This window comes from Silurus meridionalis, chromosome 2 (assembly GCF_014805685.1).
Source record: "Silurus meridionalis isolate SWU-2019-XX chromosome 2, ASM1480568v1, whole genome shotgun sequence".
In the NCBI taxonomy this organism is placed as follows: domain Eukaryota; kingdom Metazoa; phylum Chordata; class Actinopteri; order Siluriformes; family Siluridae; genus Silurus; species Silurus meridionalis.
In genome coordinates, this window is record NC_060885.1 from 32,404,775 (window position 1) to 32,427,341 (window position 22,567).

At 39.7% G+C, this 22,567-nt stretch overlaps 4 protein-coding genes across 11 annotated transcripts in view; 1 reads left to right on the forward strand and 3 right to left on the reverse strand.

The window, feature by feature from the left end:
* Positions 1-507: 507 nt before the first annotated feature.
* Positions 508-6,082, forward strand: oit3 (oncoprotein induced transcript 3). Of its 2 annotated transcripts, none has more exons than XM_046835641.1 (9): positions 508-644; positions 2,189-2,563; positions 2,655-2,768; positions 3,057-3,179; positions 3,269-3,391; positions 3,687-3,847; positions 4,328-4,740; positions 4,828-4,927; positions 5,532-6,082. In XM_046835641.1, the coding sequence occupies exons 1-9, from the start codon at positions 563-565 to the stop codon at positions 5,688-5,690; spliced, it is 1,650 nt and encodes a 549-aa protein (XP_046691597.1). In that variant the 5' UTR covers positions 508-562; the 3' UTR covers positions 5,691-6,082. The 2 variants fall into 2 exon arrangements, with proteins under 2 accessions (XP_046691597.1, XP_046691605.1); XM_046835649.1 differs by having other exon boundaries at positions 509-638.
* Positions 6,083-7,033: 951 nt separating this feature from the next.
* Positions 7,034-10,341, reverse strand: pla2g12b (phospholipase A2, group XIIB). 2 transcript variants are annotated; one of them, XM_046835699.1, is made up of 4 exons: positions 9,293-10,341; positions 8,557-8,633; positions 8,058-8,223; positions 7,034-7,804 (listed from the first exon to the last, which is right to left on the reverse strand). In XM_046835699.1, exons 1-4 carry the CDS (start codon positions 9,615-9,617, stop codon positions 7,686-7,688), a joined length of 687 nt encoding a protein of 228 aa, XP_046691655.1. In that variant the 5' UTR covers positions 9,618-10,341; the 3' UTR covers positions 7,034-7,685. The 2 variants fall into 2 exon arrangements, with proteins under 2 accessions (XP_046691655.1, XP_046691645.1); XM_046835689.1 differs by having other exon boundaries at positions 8,545-8,633.
* A 152-nt stretch (positions 10,342-10,493) lies between these two features.
* Positions 10,494-14,713, reverse strand: LOC124376529 (uncharacterized protein C6orf118-like). 3 transcript variants are annotated; one of them, XM_046835669.1, is made up of 11 exons: positions 14,656-14,713; positions 14,190-14,288; positions 13,524-14,083; positions 12,586-12,708; positions 12,356-12,415; positions 12,004-12,116; positions 11,869-11,927; positions 10,972-11,183; positions 10,828-10,881; positions 10,681-10,742; positions 10,494-10,605 (listed from the first exon to the last, which is right to left on the reverse strand). In XM_046835669.1, exons 3-11 carry the CDS (start codon positions 14,073-14,075, stop codon positions 10,551-10,553), a joined length of 1,290 nt encoding a protein of 429 aa, XP_046691625.1. In that variant the 5' UTR covers positions 14,076-14,083; positions 14,190-14,288; positions 14,656-14,713; the 3' UTR covers positions 10,494-10,550. The 3 variants fall into 3 exon arrangements, with proteins under 3 accessions (XP_046691625.1, XP_046691615.1, XP_046691634.1); XM_046835659.1 differs by having other exon boundaries at positions 14,190-14,326; positions 14,656-14,673; XM_046835678.1 differs by having other exon boundaries at positions 10,972-11,177; positions 14,190-14,326; positions 14,656-14,672.
* A 4,395-nt stretch (positions 14,714-19,108) lies between these two features.
* The window catches only part of pde10a (phosphodiesterase 10A), an 81,284-nt gene continuing 77,825 nt past the window's right edge, over positions 19,109-22,567 (reverse strand). For all 4 annotated transcript variants that reach the window (XM_046870669.1, XM_046870690.1, XM_046870660.1 and 1 more), the window contains exon 22: positions 19,109-19,556. In XM_046870669.1, coding sequence (XP_046726625.1) covers positions 19,436-19,556 — 121 coding nt within the window. In that variant the 3' untranslated portion in view covers positions 19,109-19,435. The remainder of the gene's footprint in view (positions 19,557-22,567) is intronic.

The following is a 22,567-nucleotide window of genomic DNA, read 5'->3' on the forward strand; positions in this document are numbered from 1 at the left end:
AACAGCTATAAAAGAAAATATTCTCCTTTGTCAACATCTTTTTTGTTGTTGTTTTCAACTATTTAAACTTTATTGAGCAATATACTGTAATGGGATACGATGCTTGACACATTCTAGCTCATACTTCTTAATGGTCCAGCTAATGGAAGAACCAATTCCTGTAATTAAACATGGGTGAGAGCTGCTTTGCTCAGGTTTTTGCTGCCTGTACTGATTGATATTGTACTGTCAATTATTAAAACTGCTCTGGGCAGCTGCCCCGGATCTGTATGTGGATTATGTATGAGCTCAATGTAGGACTTATTAGTTTGGGAACAATGAAAGGATGACCCTGTCACAAACCGGAGGTGTGTGTGTGTTTGTATGTATGTGTGTGTTGTATGGGGCTAGAGGACAGGACTGAAGGTCAAGGTGAGACAGATGTCCTGTCTTTTGACAGCACAGTACACAACTCGGACATGGACCCATCCCTTTTGTACTGAGATAAAACACTAGTTTTAAAGACCCTGCCCTGTTTTTAAAATACTCACAAGTTGCAGCTTTGCGTAAGACCGGAGTTGCCATGCTGTCCACTTTGCTGATGGATGCGCTCATGTTTCTGTCGGTCCTCCACATTGTAGCCACTCAGCAGATCACGGGTAAGTGTAAGTGCTTTTATTTTTTACATTTTTTTTTATTGGCTGAATTTTAAATACAGTAAATTGGCAAAACCAAAGTCTCAAAACCCACTGAAGTTCTTGGTGAAAGATGTCCAACATATTGTACATTGTATGCATCAGGACTTTTTTCCCCTTCAACCCCCTGGAGAAAATCTTTAGAGATCATCTAAATTAATTGAAATGATAGTTTAAAGAAAAGACAGTGTGAGTATTTGGACAATATTCTAATGCGAATAAAACATATTTAAGACGATGCTTTCACATAAACGCCAATGAGCATTTTAGAGTTGCTATGCAAATGTTGCGAGTTTGAAAACCCTGCCTTGACTTTTAGCGATAATCTTTTCCGAATTAATTGCTGACCAAATAGTGTGCAGATTTATAATGCGGTATATTAAATTTGCATAAACATTTGCCAATTTGACCAACAAACAAAAGAAATCTGAAACATTTCATTAATGCTTTTGTCTGCAAGTATTTCTGATTCACAAGTACCAACTGTGATCTCCAAGTCATTAATGTAAAAGTCTAATTATTATTATTTTTTGTAGTCTATCCAAAAACAAGTCATATGTGCCTCATTCCCCCAGGCTCAGTCCAGTTATCTAAAGTATGATTTGGCCATCTAAAAAAAAAAAAAAAAAAAAAAAGATGCTGGAGGAGGAGAAAATAGTGGAAAAAATTTGTTTTGGCCAGAGGACGTAAATCTTGTGTTTACAGCATGTCACCTTGACCCGATCCTTGGCCTCCAATACTTCCTCTATTATCAGAACATCCTAAAGAGAGAGACCTCTGTGTACTCCCTGCTTTGTGATTGCACTTTACTGCTATGAATTCTTTTGTTGGTGGAAAGGAAGAGCAGGGAGAATTCTTTTTTTATTATTAATTTTTTCCATCTCTAGAGGTTTATGCTGCAATTAAAGAAATCTTTACTTTGCTGGAACTGTTCCTTCAAATTTTATTATATTTATAATTTTTATTCTACTTTTCACCCCATTTTAGTCCCTCATGCCGGACCGTCGTTAAAAGCATTTCACTGCATGTCGTACCCTGTATGTATGTGTATGTGACAAATAAAATTTGATTTGATTTTGAAATGCTATATTTTAAAAATGACCCCAACCACCGCTTTATATGTTCTAGGAATTACTCGGGTCACACCACATCATCTTTAATTTACAGCAGGATACATGCACTAGCTTCTTAATGAGTTATGTAGAGAGAGATATTGATTACCCAGTGCTTATTCATTCTCTGGATTGAGGTTTTCTCCGAACTTAATTAGAAGGAAAAGTTCTACATTTTATTATTGAGACTGACTTCACAAGAACGAATAATTACCCTGTGATTATTTACTAAATTTGTTTATTCCTTTTGAAGCCTGTATTGAGGGTTAGAATGGATTGAGTTGGGAGTTGGTTCCACACTCTGATCCAGATGTTTGAATGGAACTTTGTTGCTTCGGTATTTATACTTTTACAAATATATAAATAAAAGTGTGCCATTTTCATACCTACACCCGTGTCCAGTTCCGGATCCGTGCACAGCTTACATCAGTCTGAATGAGCCCTGGAGGAACACCGACTACCATGTCAACAACTCTGCTGGTGTGCCCTTGTGTGACCGCCATGTAGCCGGTCAGTGGTATCGCTTCACTGGAATGGCGGGTGATGCCATGCCCACCTTTTGCATCGAGGAGAACCACTGTGGCACCCACGCACCCATCTGGCTCAACGGCAGTCACCCGCTGCCTTCTGAAGGCATCGTCACGTTGCCGACATGCGCAAGCTTCAATGATGATTGTTGCCATTGGCGTGGGATGGTGGATGTGAAAGCTTGTCCCAGGGGTTACTATGTATATCGCCTGCCCCGCCCATCAGTGTGCTTTCATGTGTACTGTGGCCGTAAGTCTACATTGTCATGCATGTCTACATTTTGCTTACCTCTTTTATTTAATTGCTGTGAATATAAGCCGGAGTAATTTGTGTGCGATAGATTTCTACGACATCTGTGATGAAGTGGAGTGCACTGGTCCAGGGTGTCCCCTGCAACTAGAGTGCCATTGTCCTGCTGGGACTGTTCTGGGGCCAGACTCCCAGACGTGTCTTGGTGAGCCAAGAGACAGTGAGGGATGGATGTTGGGGAGGGGGATGTTTATAAAGGTTTTCAGCCATCATTTTTAAACTTTAGTATCTCAGTGTCTTGTGTACCTTTTAGTAGGTCAAAGTTTCTTATTGTAACTTATTGTTCTTATTGTGTAAATGAATGTGGGTTCAATAGGTATTGAAAAAGCAATACCTGCGAAATCAAGTCTAGGTGTATTTTAGTTTTTTCTATTTCTATCCACTTTTTTGTCTGAAAAAACATACAAACCTTCTTTCACTTTATTCAAACCAGACCTAAATGAGTGTGAGAGAAGCAATGGCGGATGTGCTGAGATGTGTGTGAACACTAGGGGCTCATGGCGGTGTGAGTGTGGCCCAGGCCGTGTACTGGATGCTGACGGACGGACCTGCAATGGTATGACTCGGCCCCTTATAAACTGAAATAAATACGAAGCACTTAACTCTGATAATGATTGATTTATGGTGTCTTTTGGCTGCATGAAGAGATTGCAGGTTGCCACAACGTAAATGGAGGGTGTAGCCACGGCTGCTCGTCGGAGGCTGAGTCGTATTACTGTCACTGTCCAAGAGGACTAACACTGGGGGAGGACAAGAAAAGCTGCCAGGGTCAGCAAAACCTCACTCATGTATTTTAGTTTTTTTAAAGTGTGTGTATGTGTGTAAATAAACATCTAAATTCAAATTTGGACACACTGGGCTTTGGTCTAGGTTTAGAGTAGATTGGGTTAGGGCTGACAACTTTTGGGTTGCCAGACCACCAACTGATTTTGCATCTAGAATTACAGTTGGAAAAAAAAAACTTTTTATTTTATAAAATTTTTTATCTTTTATAAAAATCTTGTTCTATTAATTCTAAAGTTTAGTCAGAGGTTAAAAGCGGTGTGTTTTATTTCCTGTCCAGTGCCCGTGCTGTGCAATCCCAGCTCTATTGATGTGTCTGTTCCCAAAGACCTTGTGGGTGGCCTGGAGCTCTTTTTGTCAAATTCCTCGTGTCGTGGAATCTCTAACGGCACTCACATCAACCTTCATTTCAGCCTGAAGACCTGCGGCACTGTAGTCAAGGTGAGGAGAAACATGACAGCCACTGATGATTCTCATTTGTCAAAGAACGTGTTTTGCTCGATCAGGAACTCACCTGAGTAAAACTTTCTTAAGAAAATACAGGTCCCTGGTTTGATGCCAGCGGGCTTATACCTGTATAAATCGATGTTAGTAACATAGAGGATCAAAGTATAGCATTAAAATCCTGACTGCAGTGGTCAGGAAAGTTCAGTCAAACAGTCTCCATTAGCAGTATATTGCTAATAGGTTGCCCACATGGAAAAATCTGGTCATATGAATTGTGTTTTTAATAAGTCAAAAAGAGTAAACTGAATGAGTTTGTGTAATTATTTCTCAGTTGATTTTGCATGTGGTGGATTTCTGAGGTGATTTGTCACCTTTTTCCAGATGTAACAATGTTTTTTTGGCTAAAATCCCCTGGCCAGCAGTCATTACTAGCGCCTCTGGACCACTAGCTACAAAATCTTTTTCCATCTGTAGGTTATTGATGACAAAATTATTGGCACAAATCTGGTCACTGGACTGCCAAAGTCAAGCCCAACCAGCAACGGAGAGGTAATTGTACGCACCAGCAAACTTTTGCTACCCATCACGTGCGAGTTCCCGGGTCACTACGAGGTATCGGATGGTTACCTTCCCAGTCTACACAACTCTGCCCTGGAGCTATCGGCACACAGTGAGGGCATCTTTCCCTTCACGCTCGAGCTGTTTAAGAACTCGGAGTTCTCCGAGCCGTACAACAGTCCTCCTCAGCTGCGCTTACGTGACGCGCTGTATTTCGGCGTGGAGCCACGTGAGCGTGTGGAGGGCCTTGCTGCTCTTGTGGAGACCTGCTTTGCTACGCCTGGCCCTAAAGCTGACCAAGTTCTCAAATATTACCTCATTAAAGACGGGTGAGTGATCTGAAGCCCTTTGCTATTCTTTCCATCTTTTTTAAAACCGATTCTGTTCTCGATTCTTTGGTGTTTTCTTTCCATCAGCTGTGTTTCAGATGAGACCGTACGGCAGCTTTCGGCTAAAGATCAGCTCTCCAAACATTACCAGGTTCCTGTCTTCAAGTTCATCGGCAGTGACAATGGGGTGAGTGAAAATGCTCGGCCAGACGTTACTCAGGCAACCGTCTGAGATTGAAAAGCCTTGTTCTATGTAAGCCCTGATCAGCTTTTTTTTTGCTGACACAGAAAGCTAATCCTCAAATCTTTAAGGGTGGATGGATGTGACATCAAAGCAGAACCGCAGTCACAAACTCACGCCAGTTTCCAGTCAAATGATTGTGTGATGTCCAGTGAAAACTTTTTCCTAAACTCAATTTCCATTACAGGCAACATGCTTCCATGTTAGCTATTCTGAAGGACTCATTGTGGGTGCTTCTAGGCTTTATTTTGAACTACAATATAAGAAATGGAACACCCTGTGGCCTTATAAGCCTTGCATCCTCACACAAAAAGTGAACGAATCAAGAAAGGGTCAGAAAGCGAGAGAAATTGTGTTTGTGTGTAGCTGGCTAGGTTTATACACATCAAGGACATTGGGTTGGTCCTCAAAAAGAAATGGTTACTAAGCCATCATTAGGCATTAAATAATAAAATAATACCCCACATATATACAGTAAAACTCTTATATTTGTGTGATTTGATACTGTACATTATCTTCTGACTCATGTAATGTTTTTTCGTGTGTGTAGGAGGTCTACCTGCACTGCCGGGTGCTAGTGTGTGGTGAGGGAGAGTCACGCTGCACGCAAGGCTGCCGCAGACGTCTGAGACGAGACCTCTGGTCCGAACAACACCAAGAGAAACGCACCCTCATCGGAGGACCCATTGTCATTCTGCCAGATCCGTAAACCACCCATCCACACACACACGCACACACACACACACACACACACATTTGCCATCCACCATTCTGTAACCTCTGATTGTGTGTTTATTCGAGCATTATCCTGTTTATCACTATCCATTATTCTTTATTCTGCCAGCTGCAACCAGAAGGATTAAGAATTATCAACGTTACTCAAATGCACTGACGACATACACGTGTAAGGTGTGTCTGAGCCAATAGCGCACTCCTTTACTCCAGTATACTGTACCATCATACAATCATTAACGGAAGCATGAAGCCTGAACAGTGATTATGCAAGCTTTACATTTATGTCTATTACAAATAATCATTGCATACACTTTTGATATACAAGTGCACCTTTTTTTTAAATAAAGGAATACGCATAATAAATGATACATATTTTATAATGCTTATTCTATATCATGCTCAGCGTGGATGAATGATCAATGTTTTTGCTTGCAGTGTGTTGCAGCTTCTCCAGTCATGTTAATGCACAAGAAGGATTTCTGTATTCAAATCCTATGCGAATTAATTCTATGCAAATATCACAGCTGACTCTGGCCAAACAGGGTAAACCTTAAAAAGATAAAATAAAAAAATAAAAAGACGTATAAATCCTGTTTCTATGCACATTGTAAATTTTAAATTGTAAGCACTTTCAGCATGCTGTGTGAATTCTGGTTCTGAAAGTTCATCGACCTCCGCTACATCACTTCAGTTCATAATTAGTCTTAACCAGAGATGCATGTGTTTATAATCCTTCTTGGGCATGAATTATGTATGTATGTAGATGTCCATGACCTTTTTTAAACTTCCCTAAATTCTAATTTGAATCATCGCCATCGTTAATACTGCTTAACAATACATTTATAGCATTTGGAGGATGCCCTTATTCACTTAGTTTTATCTCAACTTTTAGCAAGTGAGCAGCTATGAGATTAAGGGCCTTTCTCAGGGGCCCAGTATTGGCACCTTTGTGTGGCTAGTATTTGAACTCACAACCTTCGGATCCAAATTTCAATGCCTTAAACCTTAAACTTCCACCTCCACAATATTACTGGTCACATGAATTCCTGAAAGTCCTGATGCAAACCTCTTGTCCCAAACAGATATTTTGCCAATTTTTTTTTTTAGCAGTCCTCCTTAAAAAGTCTAATGGATTTCTATGTGTAAATCTCGAACACATTTCCTCAATTTGAATGACACATTCATTTTCCTTTATACAACCACATTATATACCCAAATGCACAGCTCTATTTGTAGACACAGGTTTATTCTTGTCCCTGCTGAAGCGCCATTTTAGTCTGAGGAAGAAAAAAAAAAAAAACACGTACAAGATGTGACTCGAGTCTGACATTTATTCAGAATATATTCATTCAGAAGTTCAAAATAACTTAGAAACTTTTGGATGTGACAGAGTAGATGGTCATGAAATTCTTGAGTCTTATAATGTTTCAAATCTGTGTGAAATGAAACCACATTATTTATAAATTATATGCCAGTGTTTGGATTGTAAAAGTGTGTGAAATATCAATCTGAAAGTCTCAGCGCTGAACTATAATAAATTACGAATATATTGCATTAAGTCCGGGGAGCACACTGTCACTTAGTGGGGGTGGAGTGGATTCTTTCAACCATTCGTAATGTGTCTTAAGTTTAGAATTACAGCATTATTCCACTCTGTCCTCTCATTTAGAATACCACCCTGACTGATCTTAAAACATTAGGCCTATAGGAGTACTAAAGGAATGCTCTCCTCCAGCAGCACCATAGGAGTTTACCATTTAGATAAAACTGTAAACCCAAACCTATATCTATATAATAAAAAGGGAAAACAAAAACCCTGGCATCCACAGGAAGCATGTCAGTCGTTTGCTCCAATGAGTTTTCAGCAACACAAGTCTCTCTTTAGGAGTTCGCTGAGCTGATGTTGGTCGAGTTTGAAGGCGCATGGTAATGGTGAGTCATTGCGCTTGGCTGAGTGGAGTGGTAGGTCTTACAACTCGTCTTTCTCCTCTCCCTCACAGATACATGCTGCCCTCTGGCTGTTCATGAACGGCCTGCAGCCCAGAGTCCAAACCGTGTTGTACATGGTGTCTGCAAATGCTTCGCAAGCTGCGAGAAGAGAGTGGCAGTTTATACGGTTATTCTCAGGTACACATTGTGTAGAAAAAAAAGAGCAAGCAGATGTAAATAATCCAGAAAGGAGATTTTAGAGTGTACAAAGTGCATCCGTGTCGTAATGCAAAGCAACAGCTTCGTTATCTTTAACATTGTCAGTATCACACAGACCTCCTTGTTCTTTTAAGATCTTATTTACTTCAAGTCAGCAAACGTGGATGTGTGTGAGTCATGACCGCGTTCTCACCTTCAACCTTCGACATGAAGCCCAAGCTCTTTTTTAGGTCACTGCAGATGCTGTGGAGGCACCAGCGGAACTTGGTGTCGCAGCGGTACTTGTTGGAACCGCACGTGTCATAACAAATGTCCAGCTGGTTACAGCACTTGGTCATGGCTGGGATTCCCATGTCGAACTGTGGTAGAACATTGTGTATAAGAAATGGGTGATTTTAATTCATTTGATCTTGTGCTCTTAGGAAAAAAAATGGATGAAATCAGGGGGTTTCACTCTTCCCAAGAGTGCACATTTACTCTTTTAATTATTATTACTTTAATGAAAAATCTTTTTGGAAAAAAGTGCATCACTGGGGTGGTTTCATTAAGGGTGATTTTAAAGCTTTATGATTTATACCTTTAGTACCTTTTACATAAAAGTACAGTTTACGTAAAAGTACAGTGAACATGGAAACACATGCTGGTGTTAGTCTGTTAGTATTGTTTCAGAAGACACATACACTTTCTGGTACCTGGAAACCAAGCAAAGAGGATGTGCAGCCATTGGGCTCAGGCATCTGGTAGGTTGGACGAGCTTGTGGAGCTTTACCTGTCAATCAACAAACATGCCTGTGTTACTTAACTTGGAGGAGAAAACACTGTGAAACAATCCACATCTTTACATTTTAATGGAGTGACAGGGGTGTCTAATCTTTTCCACAAAGGGTTTTTATTCCTACCAATCAAGTCCAAACCAAATTCTACCTGTTTAAATTGAATGATTTTCATTTGAAATAACTATCAGGTGTGGCCCTTGATTGTCTGGAATGAAAAACCTGCACCCACACCGGCCCTTTGTGGAAAAGATTGGACAACCCTGATTTAAGACATTGTTAATCCTTGGAAAAACAATAGTTCACCAGACACCCTAAAGTTCTCAACTACGGAAGGTTCCTCCTTCTGATATGATCTGTTTGTTATGTAACAGTGCTGCTGTTATTCGGATTTAGGATAAAACTCTGAAGCAATAGTTTTGTAAGACTTAGCAAACATTTCACACTGACTCTCCAATGGTAGTTTATTGAACCAACACATGATCAAATCAGCATGAAATACAGAATCAAGCTTTATCCACTAAGTTTCTTTAAGACAACTTTTCAGGGTTGTCCATGGCCAGGAGTGGTGCGATTGACATGAAGTAAAACTAAGCCATTCAATGAGATTACATCACAGCTTTCTGTACATCAACATTTCGCTTGGCTTGCTCACCGTATCTGCAGCGGTACTGGCACACGCCATCGCGGCCTCCCATCAGCTCCAGTAACGAGTCAAAATACCCATTGACTGCTTGAAAGCTGCCTCTGATGGAGCCCATGCCCCAGTCGGAATCCTCTTCATCCTGGGTAGCGCTGGCACCATCTTTGGCCTGGTTTCCCTCAGCGCCAGCAGCCTGTAGGACTGTATCCAGGTTCGGCTCTTCAGCTGCTGCGGCTTCAGGAGCCAAAGGAGGCTCCTCAGCAGAAACGGCAGTGATGAGTGTTGCAGCGAGGCCCGTGGAGAGGCAGAGCAGAAGAACGAGGGCACACCGAGACATGGTGGTGAAGCACACAAGCCAGTCTTGTGTGGGATGGGTGTCTTTGGAGTGAAAGAGCGTAACAGCCTGCTACTGATAGCGCCTCATGGACAGGACTTTGATCCCCGATTAGATCAAGCAGACAGCGAGGCACTGGCTGGTGCTAAGGTCAAAAAGCACAGCCTTTTCTATTGCTAAGGATAGAGGAGAGAGCATGTTTGGAGCCACACACCCTTTTTAATCTTCTTGGCAGTTTGTGCTTCTTTTAAAATAAAAGGATGATCGTGTCAACTCTTTCACTTTGGCAAAAGTACGGTCATTGCCTTTGAGGTCATTTTCTTTTTCAATGAAATGGAATAGTGCCAAGACAATCCACACTGAGAGTATTAAAAGTAAAACTAGAGAGTGCAATCATCGGGTTGGCCGATTTATTGCAATTATTTTTTTGGCAAGGCTTTGGGGTACATCTAGTGGTTAAACCGATGAACAACAAAAACACACAATCGGAGCGAACCAGCACATGGTTGGTCAAAGGGCATTGTTTATTGGAATTGCTGGCTGCAGTAAACGTTCCTCTCGAAGGCACGTTCCTCGGTTCGGGTTCCTCGTCATGAAGCCGATTCCAAAAGTACACGGTGTAAAAAAGATCGTGTTATCAATTGCTTTACTTTATCCTTGTGTCTGACTGATAGCTGGTAGACTTTATCTTCTACTGACAACAGCTTTACACACCATCTTATTAGTCCAAAAGTTCTCTGCCTCTTTCCTACTAAAGAGTCTGAGTCACTCACAGAACAAAGGGACAGACAGCTGTCTTCCCTAAGCATAGTTTCAACCCTTTTAAGAAGCCCCATGTTACTAGATCACTTAAGCAATAAAAGATGATTTGAGAATATAAAAAATTAGGATGCATACTTTATAGAAGAAAAGAAAAGCAAAAAAAAATTGTATTAGTTAAGTGTCCTTATTATGTCCTTTTAGTGTGGTCCATATGTCCTCCCAAATCTGCCTGTAAAGAAAAGAAACCAATAAATATCATTCTTCTATCATTCTGCCTGCAAAGCAAGATGGGGAAAGTACATACGCTTTTGTCTCCTCGCTGATTAGCGCATTGCTCAAGACCAGTGAAATGTTTTGTTCGAGATCCTTTAAATGAAGGAAAAAAGGACAGTTTATGCCATATGATTTACACTTTGTACGGATTTCTAACCCCATTCCTGTCCCTCGTTACCTTATTGGCTCTCTGGAGACGCACATTTAATGCGGCAATGTTCAAGATTTCATCCTAAAGGCAGAAAAAAGACAGTCAGTGTTTAACGTCCGCTTAGCCAGAGCACAGTGTTCTTCTCGGACCAGACGCAATAGAAGTTCGTACTTCTGAGTCTCTGATGCTGGTCTCCAGAGCACTGATGATTACAGAGGACATCATCATCTCCTTGATGTCTCTCTCAAGGTCCTTCAGCTCACCCCACACTTTCCACACCTGCTGTCTCTTAGCCTCCACCTGAGCGACGGAGGAGCGTTCACATGGCATCACTCCTGAGAACGGGTCCTCATCACGTCGACGGGTATCACAGCTTTCTAAACCTCACAGGAAAAAACACACAGTAAATTTATCATTTTAGAAACATTTGTTTTAATGTTATAAATGATTATTTTATATCACCACTGTGATATAAATAGTAAGCTGCTGGTGACATTTTTTTTTTTTTGTAGAAATGCACTATATGGGCAAAAAGTATTGGGACATCTGATTTTCCAGCCGACATTTACCACAAAGTTGGAGGCACACGATTGTATAAAAATGTGTTTGGAGGCAGTTGCATTAAATTCTTCTATAGTCGAACTAGAATCCTGTGCACAAAGCCAGCTCAATGAAGATGCTTTACACGTTTTGGGGTGGAAGATCTCCTGTTATAGAGGTCTGACTTTATTCCTAGGTGGCTCAATGACCACAAATCTCCACACACACACTCTAGAATCCAGTGGAACCTCTTCCCAGAAGAGTGGAGGTTATTATAACTTCCTATTCCACATTTAATGCCCATTTGATCTTTTGTTTGTGTATATACTGGAATAAGATGTTTCATCACGTGTCAGGTTTCTACAAGCTTTTCTATATAGTGTATATGAAGTTGAAGTTATTTAAACGTGTGTGTGTGTGTGTGTGTGTGTGTGTGTGTGTGTGTGTGTGAGAGAGAGAGAAAGAAAGTAGTGAATCTGAACAGTGCTGAAAGATTTGCTTGTGATTATGGGTTCTTCTACTTTGTACCTTTTTCTTTCTGGTCTACCAGAGCTTTGAGTTGAACGTCTTCATACTCTAATCTGACTCTATAACGGAATAGAAGTGAATTTAGTGTGAACAATTATTTGGCATGAGAAAATCCAAATGAATTGAAAATAATACCTGTCATTTTCCTCTAAAACCCTCTTGGCTTCCTGTTCCAGTAAAAACATTTGACTTGCTGCTTCCTTTAACTCGAGTCCTTCTGTGGAGGCTTCGACAGGGAGATCAGCAGACTGAACACAAGGCCGAATTATTCTTTGTTAGGACTTGCCATCAGCAGAGCTAATAATCAAGCTAATCAAAGTAACGCTTAGATCTTAACATTGAGGCAAAACTGTCAGATGTTCCTATATTTATGAAAACATTTGGTCCATACTGAGATGTTTGGTCCACCTCAATCATCTGATGATTCAGAAGTTTGTGATTTTGACAGCTGTTTTAAACATCAGAGTTGTTTCATCAAAGCTCTCACCTTGTCCTGGAGAAGTGACTGTGAGGTAAGAAGTGATGCGACGAACAAATCGTACTCTTTCTGTATACAACATAAAATCACAAAAATATTTTATACTTAAACATAAAAATAATACGGCTATAACGGATCATTTCTATAAACACGAATGCGACTAATGCTTTGATGTAAATCATCAGGAAAGAAAGCATTCCGGTGTGTGAGACATGCACATGTGTGTTACAGTGTCTCACCTTGATTTCTCGGAGGATGTCGCCAAATGCACGTGAGCCGTTGCACACGTCATCAAAGACGTCGCTGAATACTCCGAGGCGCTCTCTGCAGGGACCTTCCCTTGCCGGAAGTTTCCTCAGTGCCTAACACACACACACACACACACACATTAACAATTTCCTCTGTCGGAAATGTGCATCAGTCTCTCGCTGTCCTCTGAGATAATTAAGTCTAATTTGTCTGCGTTCTCAACCACATACAGCCGAGCCAAACCTATATGATGAGACGATGTGGGCCTCGTATGGCTTCTAAATAATACAAAAAATGTCATTATTTTGTTGAAAACGTGTCTAAAATTTAGCTGCATTTCAATTGTTTTTTACTGACGTTGCATCTGCTCAGTGGAGTTTAATGCATTTGAGAAATGAAATGCTTCTTGGAATATTCAAATAAATACAAAGCTCATGATCATCAGTCAGATGGGCCAGGAAGCCATTTCACAAGGCTTTTAAATGAAAATCCTGTTTTTTCAGAAAGCTGGAGAAAGGGATTGAGATATCAGTGTTTAGGGAATTTTAAAAAAAGAATGAAAGACTAATAATTTAACAGAGGAAAAAAAAAAAAAAGTTAAGGTAAAGTTAGAGACTAAAAGAATAGACCACATTTATAGACAGTGATCAGGTATAACATGGTCATTAGGACGTTATAAGTGCCGAAGTGAATAACACTCATTATCTCCTCATCATGGCACCTGTTAGTGGGTGGGATATATACTAGGCAGCAACTAAAACTGCTGAAGAAATTCATGCTCTTAATGCTTGATGGGTCAGGACTGTTTTGGAAGGGGGCCAACACAATATTAGGCAGGTGGTCATTATGTCTTACCTGATCGCCTTGTGTTAATAAAGGGAACATTTTAAGAGTAATGCTTGCACTCCGGTGTATGTATAGTACGAACCTGCTGAAGCTTGCTCTCATGCCGCTTTGCTGCTTCTCTCCAACTCAGACACTTCCTGTTTATCAGGTCTTTTGGCCGTTTGTCAATGCACCGCCCCTGGTGCAGTCGATCGCTCCGGGTGACCCCTGCTTTGTTTGTGTGTGTGAACCAGCTGTTGTCCTGTTTCTTCGTCTGAGACTCTGTACAACCATCCTGCTTTGCTTTTCTCATCTTACCTAGCTCTGGCCTGTCCAACCCTCCTGTCAGATTAGTGGTAACCAATTCCTCACGTTTCTGGATCCTAGGTTTATTAGTGTCTATAGTGCAGCTCTGTAGGCCATCAGTCACCTTCTCCCCATCAGCTTTGTGAGTTGGTTCCGTGTCTTTACACTGAGGCTCGTTCTGAATCGGCTTGAGTGGTCGGCTGTAGAGGGGTTTATGAGTGAGGCTGTTAAGACCCTGGTGACTTGAGCTGTCTGTCTGGATGTCAGCTTTGTCCACAAAACGCAGAAGCTCTTTCAGCTTGCGCTGCATGGCTGAGTGCCTCCGAGTTTGGTTGCTTGATGCAGACATGTCTAACACTGCAGAAGAGCAAAGAGGAGAACATTTGAGTGGATCATCTTCAGAATAGGAATGGCATAGCATTATGTGCTGTGCATATCAAAACACTGTGTTTAATACACCTACATTCTGGGTCAATCTTGTAGGTTTATAGTTAGAGATTGAAGCTTGTTCCCAGCACATTAAGTTGTCATCATCTGCTTCTCTTTTTTTCTGGTTCTGACCCTAAGATTGTTGTTCGATGGACACACACGAAAAAAAAACTGAAAAAGCTGATTAAAACATTGGCAACAATGCAGCACTGAATAATATCAAATAACATCTGGTCTATATATATATATATATATATATATATATATATATATATATATATATATATATATATATATAATAATACATAATACATATATTCAGTTGATCACAATATGATTTTAATCAGCCCCAGCTAATAATGCAAATGAGAAAATATCGTCTCCTACATTCTTTCCTACAATGCAACTTTCTATAAATAAGTATCTTGCTTTATAATGCGGTAATCGCACTCTATGTAAAAATAAAGATTTAAAAGTATTTATAATGTTCGTGTTCTCACCTGTCGCTGTACTTCCAGCTGGAGGCGTCGAACACAGGTTGCCATGGCAACGCCTTCTACGCTTTTGTTAGTAACTTCCGGTCACGTGGTTAAAGGCGGAAACGCAGTGGTTTTGTCCTTTTGAAATGTTTTTTTTTTTTTTATTGATTTGAGGAATTCTGTTTCTTGTTATTTTTTTTCATTGGCCACTTGTATGTATATAAGTCTGTATACTGCCATTATTTGGACATTAGTAATGCTGTAAATATAATCTAAAACGTTATATACTTTCTATTAATGCATTTTGTCCATCTCTAGTCTACAGGACTTGTAGTATGTGTAATTAGTTGATTGGGATATGTAAGGATGGCATGTATTTGCATAGATTGATAGAGGCTTTTTGAGGAATGTGCAAAAGCACAGCTTTTGTCTTGCAAAATGTCTGTAACCTCTGTCAGGTGTATTAGATTATACATGATCCAAGTTCTCCAGGTTCAACAGTCTGGATTTCATGTAGGAACATTTTTATCCATGTGACCATTTCTTGACTGACAGGAGGTGTAACATTCCAAAACTGGTGATTTTTAGTGACTAGTGTTGAAAACAAGTCCCTTTTTGATGGATTGAGTTTGGTTGATATTTATGTTAGTCTGGATGAGTGTTTGTTTTGCATCAAAAGCAATGAAGTCTCCACTGAAAGGGTTTCCTTTTGTCTTGAAATACAAAATCACGACTAATCTGAGACTGAGTGTTCAATGAAATGCTAAGACACACACACACACACACACACACACACACACACACACACACACACACACACACACACACAAATATACTTCCAAAAATATTTTCCAAACAAAGACGCCAGTTTAGAAGATCTGATTTTGTCTTCGTGTTTTGAAATAAAATAGCGAACAGAATTTCAATGCACCATTAGTGATTCAGAAATTTGAGATGATTGGTCAGGGGTCTGAATACTTTTGCTAGGCTTTTTTTCATGCAACATCTTAGAACCAAAAATGTAATGCATTTGTATGCTGAAAATGCGGTAGATAATAACATATATATTTATATATAATTACATTCAAATAAATAAATGTTTAGGATTACTCATAGGTCCTAAAAGAGCACCTAAAAACCTCTTGTGAAGAAGATGAGGTAATAATGAGCGTTATTTTGGAATCCAGATTGGTGAAATGGGATTATATTAGTAGAATGAATTGAAATGAAAGCAGTGTTTGTGTGGTGAGAAAGACGAGTGGTGAACTTCTTGTTCAGCAATGTTTCTGGATTAAACAGGAAATCTGTTTGTGCTCAGTTACTTGTGGTTTGGAGTTGCTGGAGCATTACCAAATCCCTTGTGTGCTTTAATATTATTATTATTTTTGTTCATTGTTGGATATGGGAAGAGAAGGCACAGAATGTTCATGATCTAAAACATGGAGTACTGCACAACATGCTCGTTATAGAAATTGGGATATTGATAATATTTCTACTGTTGTCTCTAATTGAAATTATTGGTATTTTCATGATTTCTATATGATTAGAATTAATTTATTTAAAAGAATTCATTTCCTGCTCTTTTATCTAAATCGGAAGTCAGTCATGTACTCAATTGTTGCATCTAATCTGCACTTGCTTGGGAAATGTATGGTTGTGTAAATGTACAGTCATTTCAATACAACATGGAAAAGGGGAAAAGATGGTAAGGTTGTAAATAATCCTCTCATGTTCTAGATTTCCTTAAGTTTCTCATGCTGATCCTTTCAGATTGTTTTAACTGTTTGAATAGGGGATACTGGACGCTTGCTCTTTATCTATTCGCAGGGTTATTGAATTAATTTCCTTTTGTCCGACTTGTAGGATGATTGTCTGGGTCGAGTTTGTGGTCTGGTTCAAAAACACTGTACATCAAAATTCAATGTTTTGTAACTGCCTTGGTGAAAACCTTTATTCATTTTTTTTTGTTGTTGCATGAATAGTTTTTTTTTTTCAATTTTTTCTAGGTCTTGTATAATGTCACTGGGTGCCAATAATTATGGATCAAACCAATTGTTTGATATCTACAAAGCAGAGTATTTTTTGAAACTAATAATCATTAAAGTTAAACAATAAAAGATTTTCGCAGCTTTGCTCATACTTACTGAAGGTGCCAATATTAATGGAGGCACTCAATCTAACAGTTTAAACCAGATCATAGTGCACCATTAGGAAGCGCTAACCCATTTGTATCCCCAACATAAAATAACCCCAAAGTGAGTTTTCTCAAAAAAAAAAAAAAAAACCCTACAGGAAAATATACAGTAAATATTACACGCTTTTTTCTTTTATTCCCAGAAATATTTAATAAAATTACTGCTCTTCTATGTACAGTCAAGACATTCCTCATTATTCTTGGGCAACAGCAGGTCGACATGACCGTTCACTTCATGATGCACAACTTTACTCTGTACAAAACAAAAATGCTAAGTATTTTTTCTTGTATAAAAAATATAAGTTAATTTAAAATTTAATTCTAATTAAGAAAATAACAATGCTAATAATCATTGATAGTTGCAGTAATAATAGCAATGTGATAGGAACCATAATAAAATTAAGGACATAAAAATAGTATTAGTAATAATAATAATAATAATAATAATAATAATAATATTACAATGATGAGTCTCTAAACATAGTGCATGTGAGGGGAGAAAAATGGGCTGTGGATGACAGTCACTGAAGGGATTAATGCTGTGATGTTCCTCTTCACTTCGTTATTTTTGGAGGATTCTTGTTTTAAGGGGTTATGGCGTTCTCTCTCTCTCACACACACACACACACACACACACACACACACACACACACAAAATCTGAAAGTGCATGGCTCCCTAAGACCTAAGGTAGCACCATAAGAGTGTAGCTTACGTCTCTGAATACAAACACACATTCACTCATACACATTGCACATGTGCTTAAAGTTTGGAAAAAAACAAAATAAAAAACGACTGACACACACACACACAATGCAGTGGAAACTGTACCTACTGAACACACACATGACCTCATTTGACAGTGTACCCCAAAAAAAAAAAAAAAAACAAAACAACAAAAACACACCAGGCGTGTTTCAAGCGTGTTTCAATTACACTCACTCATCAGTTCTGTAGCATTACCACAAGGCTTTGGCGCTCTGGCCATGTCCCATGTTACAGGCTGAAAAACAGAAACGAGGGCCAAATCAAGGTGCCGATCTACTTTGGTACCCCGAGAAACCCCCAGATTACGATTTTCCTGATTTGTCTTTGGCCATGTTTTTCAATGTAGCCCAATTGTGCAGACAAACATCTCACTCGAATTTATCTTTAAAAACATTCTTAGCACAGTGTAGATTTTAAACACAGTGTTTCATCTTCATACACATTCTGGTTTGAGATGTTTTGATATTGCGGAGGGTTTGATGGTTCCCACATCAATATCCAGGTCTCTCATTTGATATGATTAATGTTTTCAAATGACTAAATGGAATAAACTTATTGCTTTAAGATGTTTTAGACATTACTGTGAACTTGTAAGTATCATTCAAATTTCTTGTGACTTGTGAATATTCAAAGTTTCCATCTCCTGTTTATTCTTGACTCCTGGAGAACCTTAAAATGTTAAGCTCATGGAATGTTTTGGAACAATAATCATGAGTGCCATGTGTTGCTTTTATGAGGGGGGTTTAATTGGGCACAAATGGTAGCAAGCTGGACTGCATTTGCCATAGTGGTTGTTTTCTTTCCTGTCCTACACATACAGCAGTGTAACTCTCTCCAAATTCAGGCGACTAAGAGAACTAAGTGCTAATGAGACGCGTAAGACTGCCCTGATTTAGAGAGTGCAATGGATAAGTCTACAATTACTACTTAAATATTACCCTTAGCGAGAGTTAATGGTTTGCGTTCGCGTGCACGCCGCTTAGGGCGTCACGATGCGGACCATACAACGTTTATTTCTGCTCGCCTTCAAAATGAGCGGATTGCCCAAGGTTTAGCGCTTTTAGGACAAGAGGATCAAAAGCCGATTTGTATATCAGGTTGAATGGCCTTAGATTTCAGAGAGGAACATTGTGACTCTCGTGTGACTACAGTAAGGTTCAGAATGATCCGGTTGCTTTTATCACAACAGCGCTCTTACTTCAGTCAGATACGCTGCAGGGCTTACCCTCAACCCCCTTCCACACCGAAAAGGCTGTATTTCTTCAATCAAGTACTGCAAAACATCTTCGCACAACCAACAGAACACATCCACAAGACTGCCACAGCACCCCGGCCTGGCCTGGCCTGGCCTCCTACGTCTCCCCGAGTAGGTTTTGCGCTCGATGTTTTGATCACAGCGGGAAATAAGTACCATTTTAGACGAGCTGAACCTTCTTCAGTTACTAGACATTTAGTAAAAACTGCAGGTTCAGCTTGTAAGGCCTCTTCAAATATAAGACCACAAAAGAAACAAATTAGATTTTCACCCCAAAACTAAATATTTAATTAAAAAAACCAAAAGCAACCATCCGAGGAAGCTGCACAAGTCCGTTTAGATTTGAGGCGATCGAATCCTGCATCCTGGGCGAGTCCCTCTGATTCGAGTCTCTAGCCTCTGTCACCCACTGAGGTAACGTTTGTTTTGCTTTGTCTTTTTCAGATTCTTCTTCGAGTTGCTGGATGAATATCTCCTCTCCTGCCTCTCTGCTCCACAGCGGAAGTGGGACTGTCCTCAGGGAAGTGCAGTGTCTCTGGCAGGGTGTGGATGGTGTCGTGTTCAAGGCTGAAGGTCTCAGGCTGAGTCAGTTGTCCACTTTGACCGGTCCGCTCTCCAGCAGCCCACTCTGCGCTGGTTCTTCACACGGAGTCCACGCACACGTCTCTTCTCCACGTACGATATGTTCCCACTGGCCCAGGTTTTCCCTGCATACACACAATGCCAGACTTTAGAAACCATTTATAAGAACTGATTTACAGTTATCGACTTTGTTTCTATGCTATTATCACGCTAGACTGATTAAGATTTGTGATCACATTTGTGATCAGTGCCTTCATGGCTCTCACTTTAATTTGGTTAAGTAAATGTTGTAAAGCAACTCATATATAGTTCACTTTGTTTGTTTTTTCATATTTGTACCAATAGAAAAAACCCTACAGGTGTGATGATGGATAAAAAACCTTCAGCTGGCAAACTGCCGATAATCACAGGTAATTCATCATATACTTATTGTGGATTTCCGCTTGGGTGCAATTTGTTTTAATACTTTCCCTTAGAATTGTGTGTGTATTCACATGCTTTTAGAGAAGATAAATACAGGAAGCCGTACAGCGTCTGCCTTCGGACCTGGAATTATTATTTGCACCAATGATTTGATCGATTAGGTCACACACCGTGCACATCATGCACATGTTTCTCAAGCGGTAACGCAGTGGCTTTCAAACCTGTTGTTTGTGAGCAGCACGTCAGAAGATCGATCGTGAATGATCTGACTGCACCCTGCATTTTAAAACCGCTTAGGCATGTTGACACGACCTGGAAACCATTTTTAATCAATCGTCAATTCCAGTGAGTCTGGGACGTTGTGTTAGTCCAGCCATTAAATTGTCAACAACCGATGGAGGTACGTCTCGTGCTAAGTCTGACTTTCAAACCCAAGTTCCAACCTCTCGAATCATATGTACACGATTTGCGTATGAACGAATCAATGTTACGCCATTTGTGCAAATAAAATAAAATATAAATAATCCAGGTCGGGAGGCAAAAGAGCTGCATGGCTGCCTGTATTACACACAGCTCGGTTGGCAATCGGTGGTAAAGATGCCATTGGGTAGTTCGACTCTTTTCAGGTTATAAGCAATAATCAATAACAATGTATTGAGGGCATCTTGTCCCAAGTGGCAGTGGTTAGTGTTTTTCCTGGTTCAGGTAGGTTGTTATTTAATCCGCCAATTGTGTGGCAGCAGTGTATTACAAAATATTATGTAGATACAGGCCAAGAGATATAATTCATGTTCACATCAAAGATTCAAACGAAGAAAAACTGTGATCTCCCTCCGTGTGCTCGCAGCATGGAAGTTGGTACCAGATGGATTGGTTTGAGTATTTTAGAAACTGCTGATATCCTTGGAATTTCAAATGCAGCAGAGTTTATAGAGAACAGAGTGTGACTATGAGGACTTCTGGTAAATTAGTCACTACAACTCAAAAGTATCTTGGTATGCGAATGAAAATATTCTGATTGTGGTGGATGGGGTACATCAGCGGTCCAGTTTAGGTGAGTCTGTGCTCATGAAGGACTTAAATCCCTGTTCTTGTCTAACAGGAGTGAAATCTGATGTGGTCTTCTGCTGTTGTAGCTCATCCACCTCGAAGGGTTAAATGGTTGTTCTTTAAAAACTCTAAAGACTTTGTAATCACAGTAAGTCACAGAGATCACTTGCATTCTTAAAAAAAGTTGCGAACATTAATTGAAGCGCTTGACCTGTACATGCAGGATTTTGCTTTGTGCTGCGATCACATGATTGGCTGATTGGATATCTGCCTGAATGTCCAGGTGTTCCTATTAAAGAGGACATTGAGTGCATGTGTTAATAACATAGTTCTATTTTACTGGATGGGTAGTGATACCTGGTGAACTCTGTTATGCATAAAAAGTTTTGAGGATTACCAATAATGAACCAGATGGTGTGTAATCAGGATGTAGATTTTAATTTCATGTGAGAATTCTAAATAAGGGGGTCGACTTTCTTTCCAGGAGCAGAAGTTAAAAATTGAAGGAGAAGCAGGGAAGAGCTGTAATGTAGTGTTAAAAATAGGAACACTCGGGACAGCAGTAAGGTGTATTTGCATTGCAGTTTTACCATCTTTTATATTTCACGTTTTATTCCGAACCGTCATCTCTGTCATGGAACACAACACATTTTGCATAAACAGCTGCTTATTGAGACCTCAGTATCTCTAATCTTAGTCTTATCTCCATCCGTACAAACACTGACCTCTAGAACACAGTACAGATTACATTTACATTCATATACAAACATTTTGCTCTTTTTTTCTTCTTCTCCACACTTTGATGGTCAGTTTGTATGTAATGCTTAAGATTACTCACAGATTCACTTTTAGTTCCAGGTCACAGTGGGTCCGAAGTTTCTAGTTCTGGAGACACTGGTTAGCTTGTTCAGGTGGGTTTAATTAGGATTGGCGCTAAACTCTGCAGGACAGTGGACCTCGAGGGACAGTTTTAGGTCTATCGTTTTAGGTCGATCAAGTCAACATTCTAAAGAGACTCTTTATGAAAGTCCTCAGTCTGATCTATTCAGGTTTTCCTTTATGTTCACAAATCTTTTTTTGTAGCAAATGGGACACAGTGACTGACCAAGGACAAGTTTAGGTGAATACTTAGTTTCCTTTGATACGTGCTCTAATCTGTCCAATTTAATCGACTGTTCAATTGTTAACAAATAGTTACTTTCAAATTTCTTTTGCTAATTGCTGTTTCAATGCCACGCCAGCAGGGGTAGATGTTTTCATAGGAGGATTATGATAGGTAGGATGGGACATTATGGAAATAGTGGCTTACAATATTTTGACTATGGCAAAATTAGTAGTTATATAGATTCACTATATACATTCTTTTTGTATCACATTCTGCTCTTGAACAGAACTTATTTTCTATTAAACTGCAGTTACTTCAGTAAAGTACAGATACATGAAAAAGCCACATAGTACAGGAGCCAATTACATTTAATTAATGACTGTCCACCACTGATTGGTGGAGATACTGACATCTTAAGCAAAATGTGTTTCGTGACGCAGATATGACGGTCCTGGTTAAACCACGTCAAACTCAAATACACTGCTTTATTCAGACACAGTTTATTAAAAACCCTTAAGAATGGTCATGTGCGACGACCCGTTTAGATGTTCTCATCCT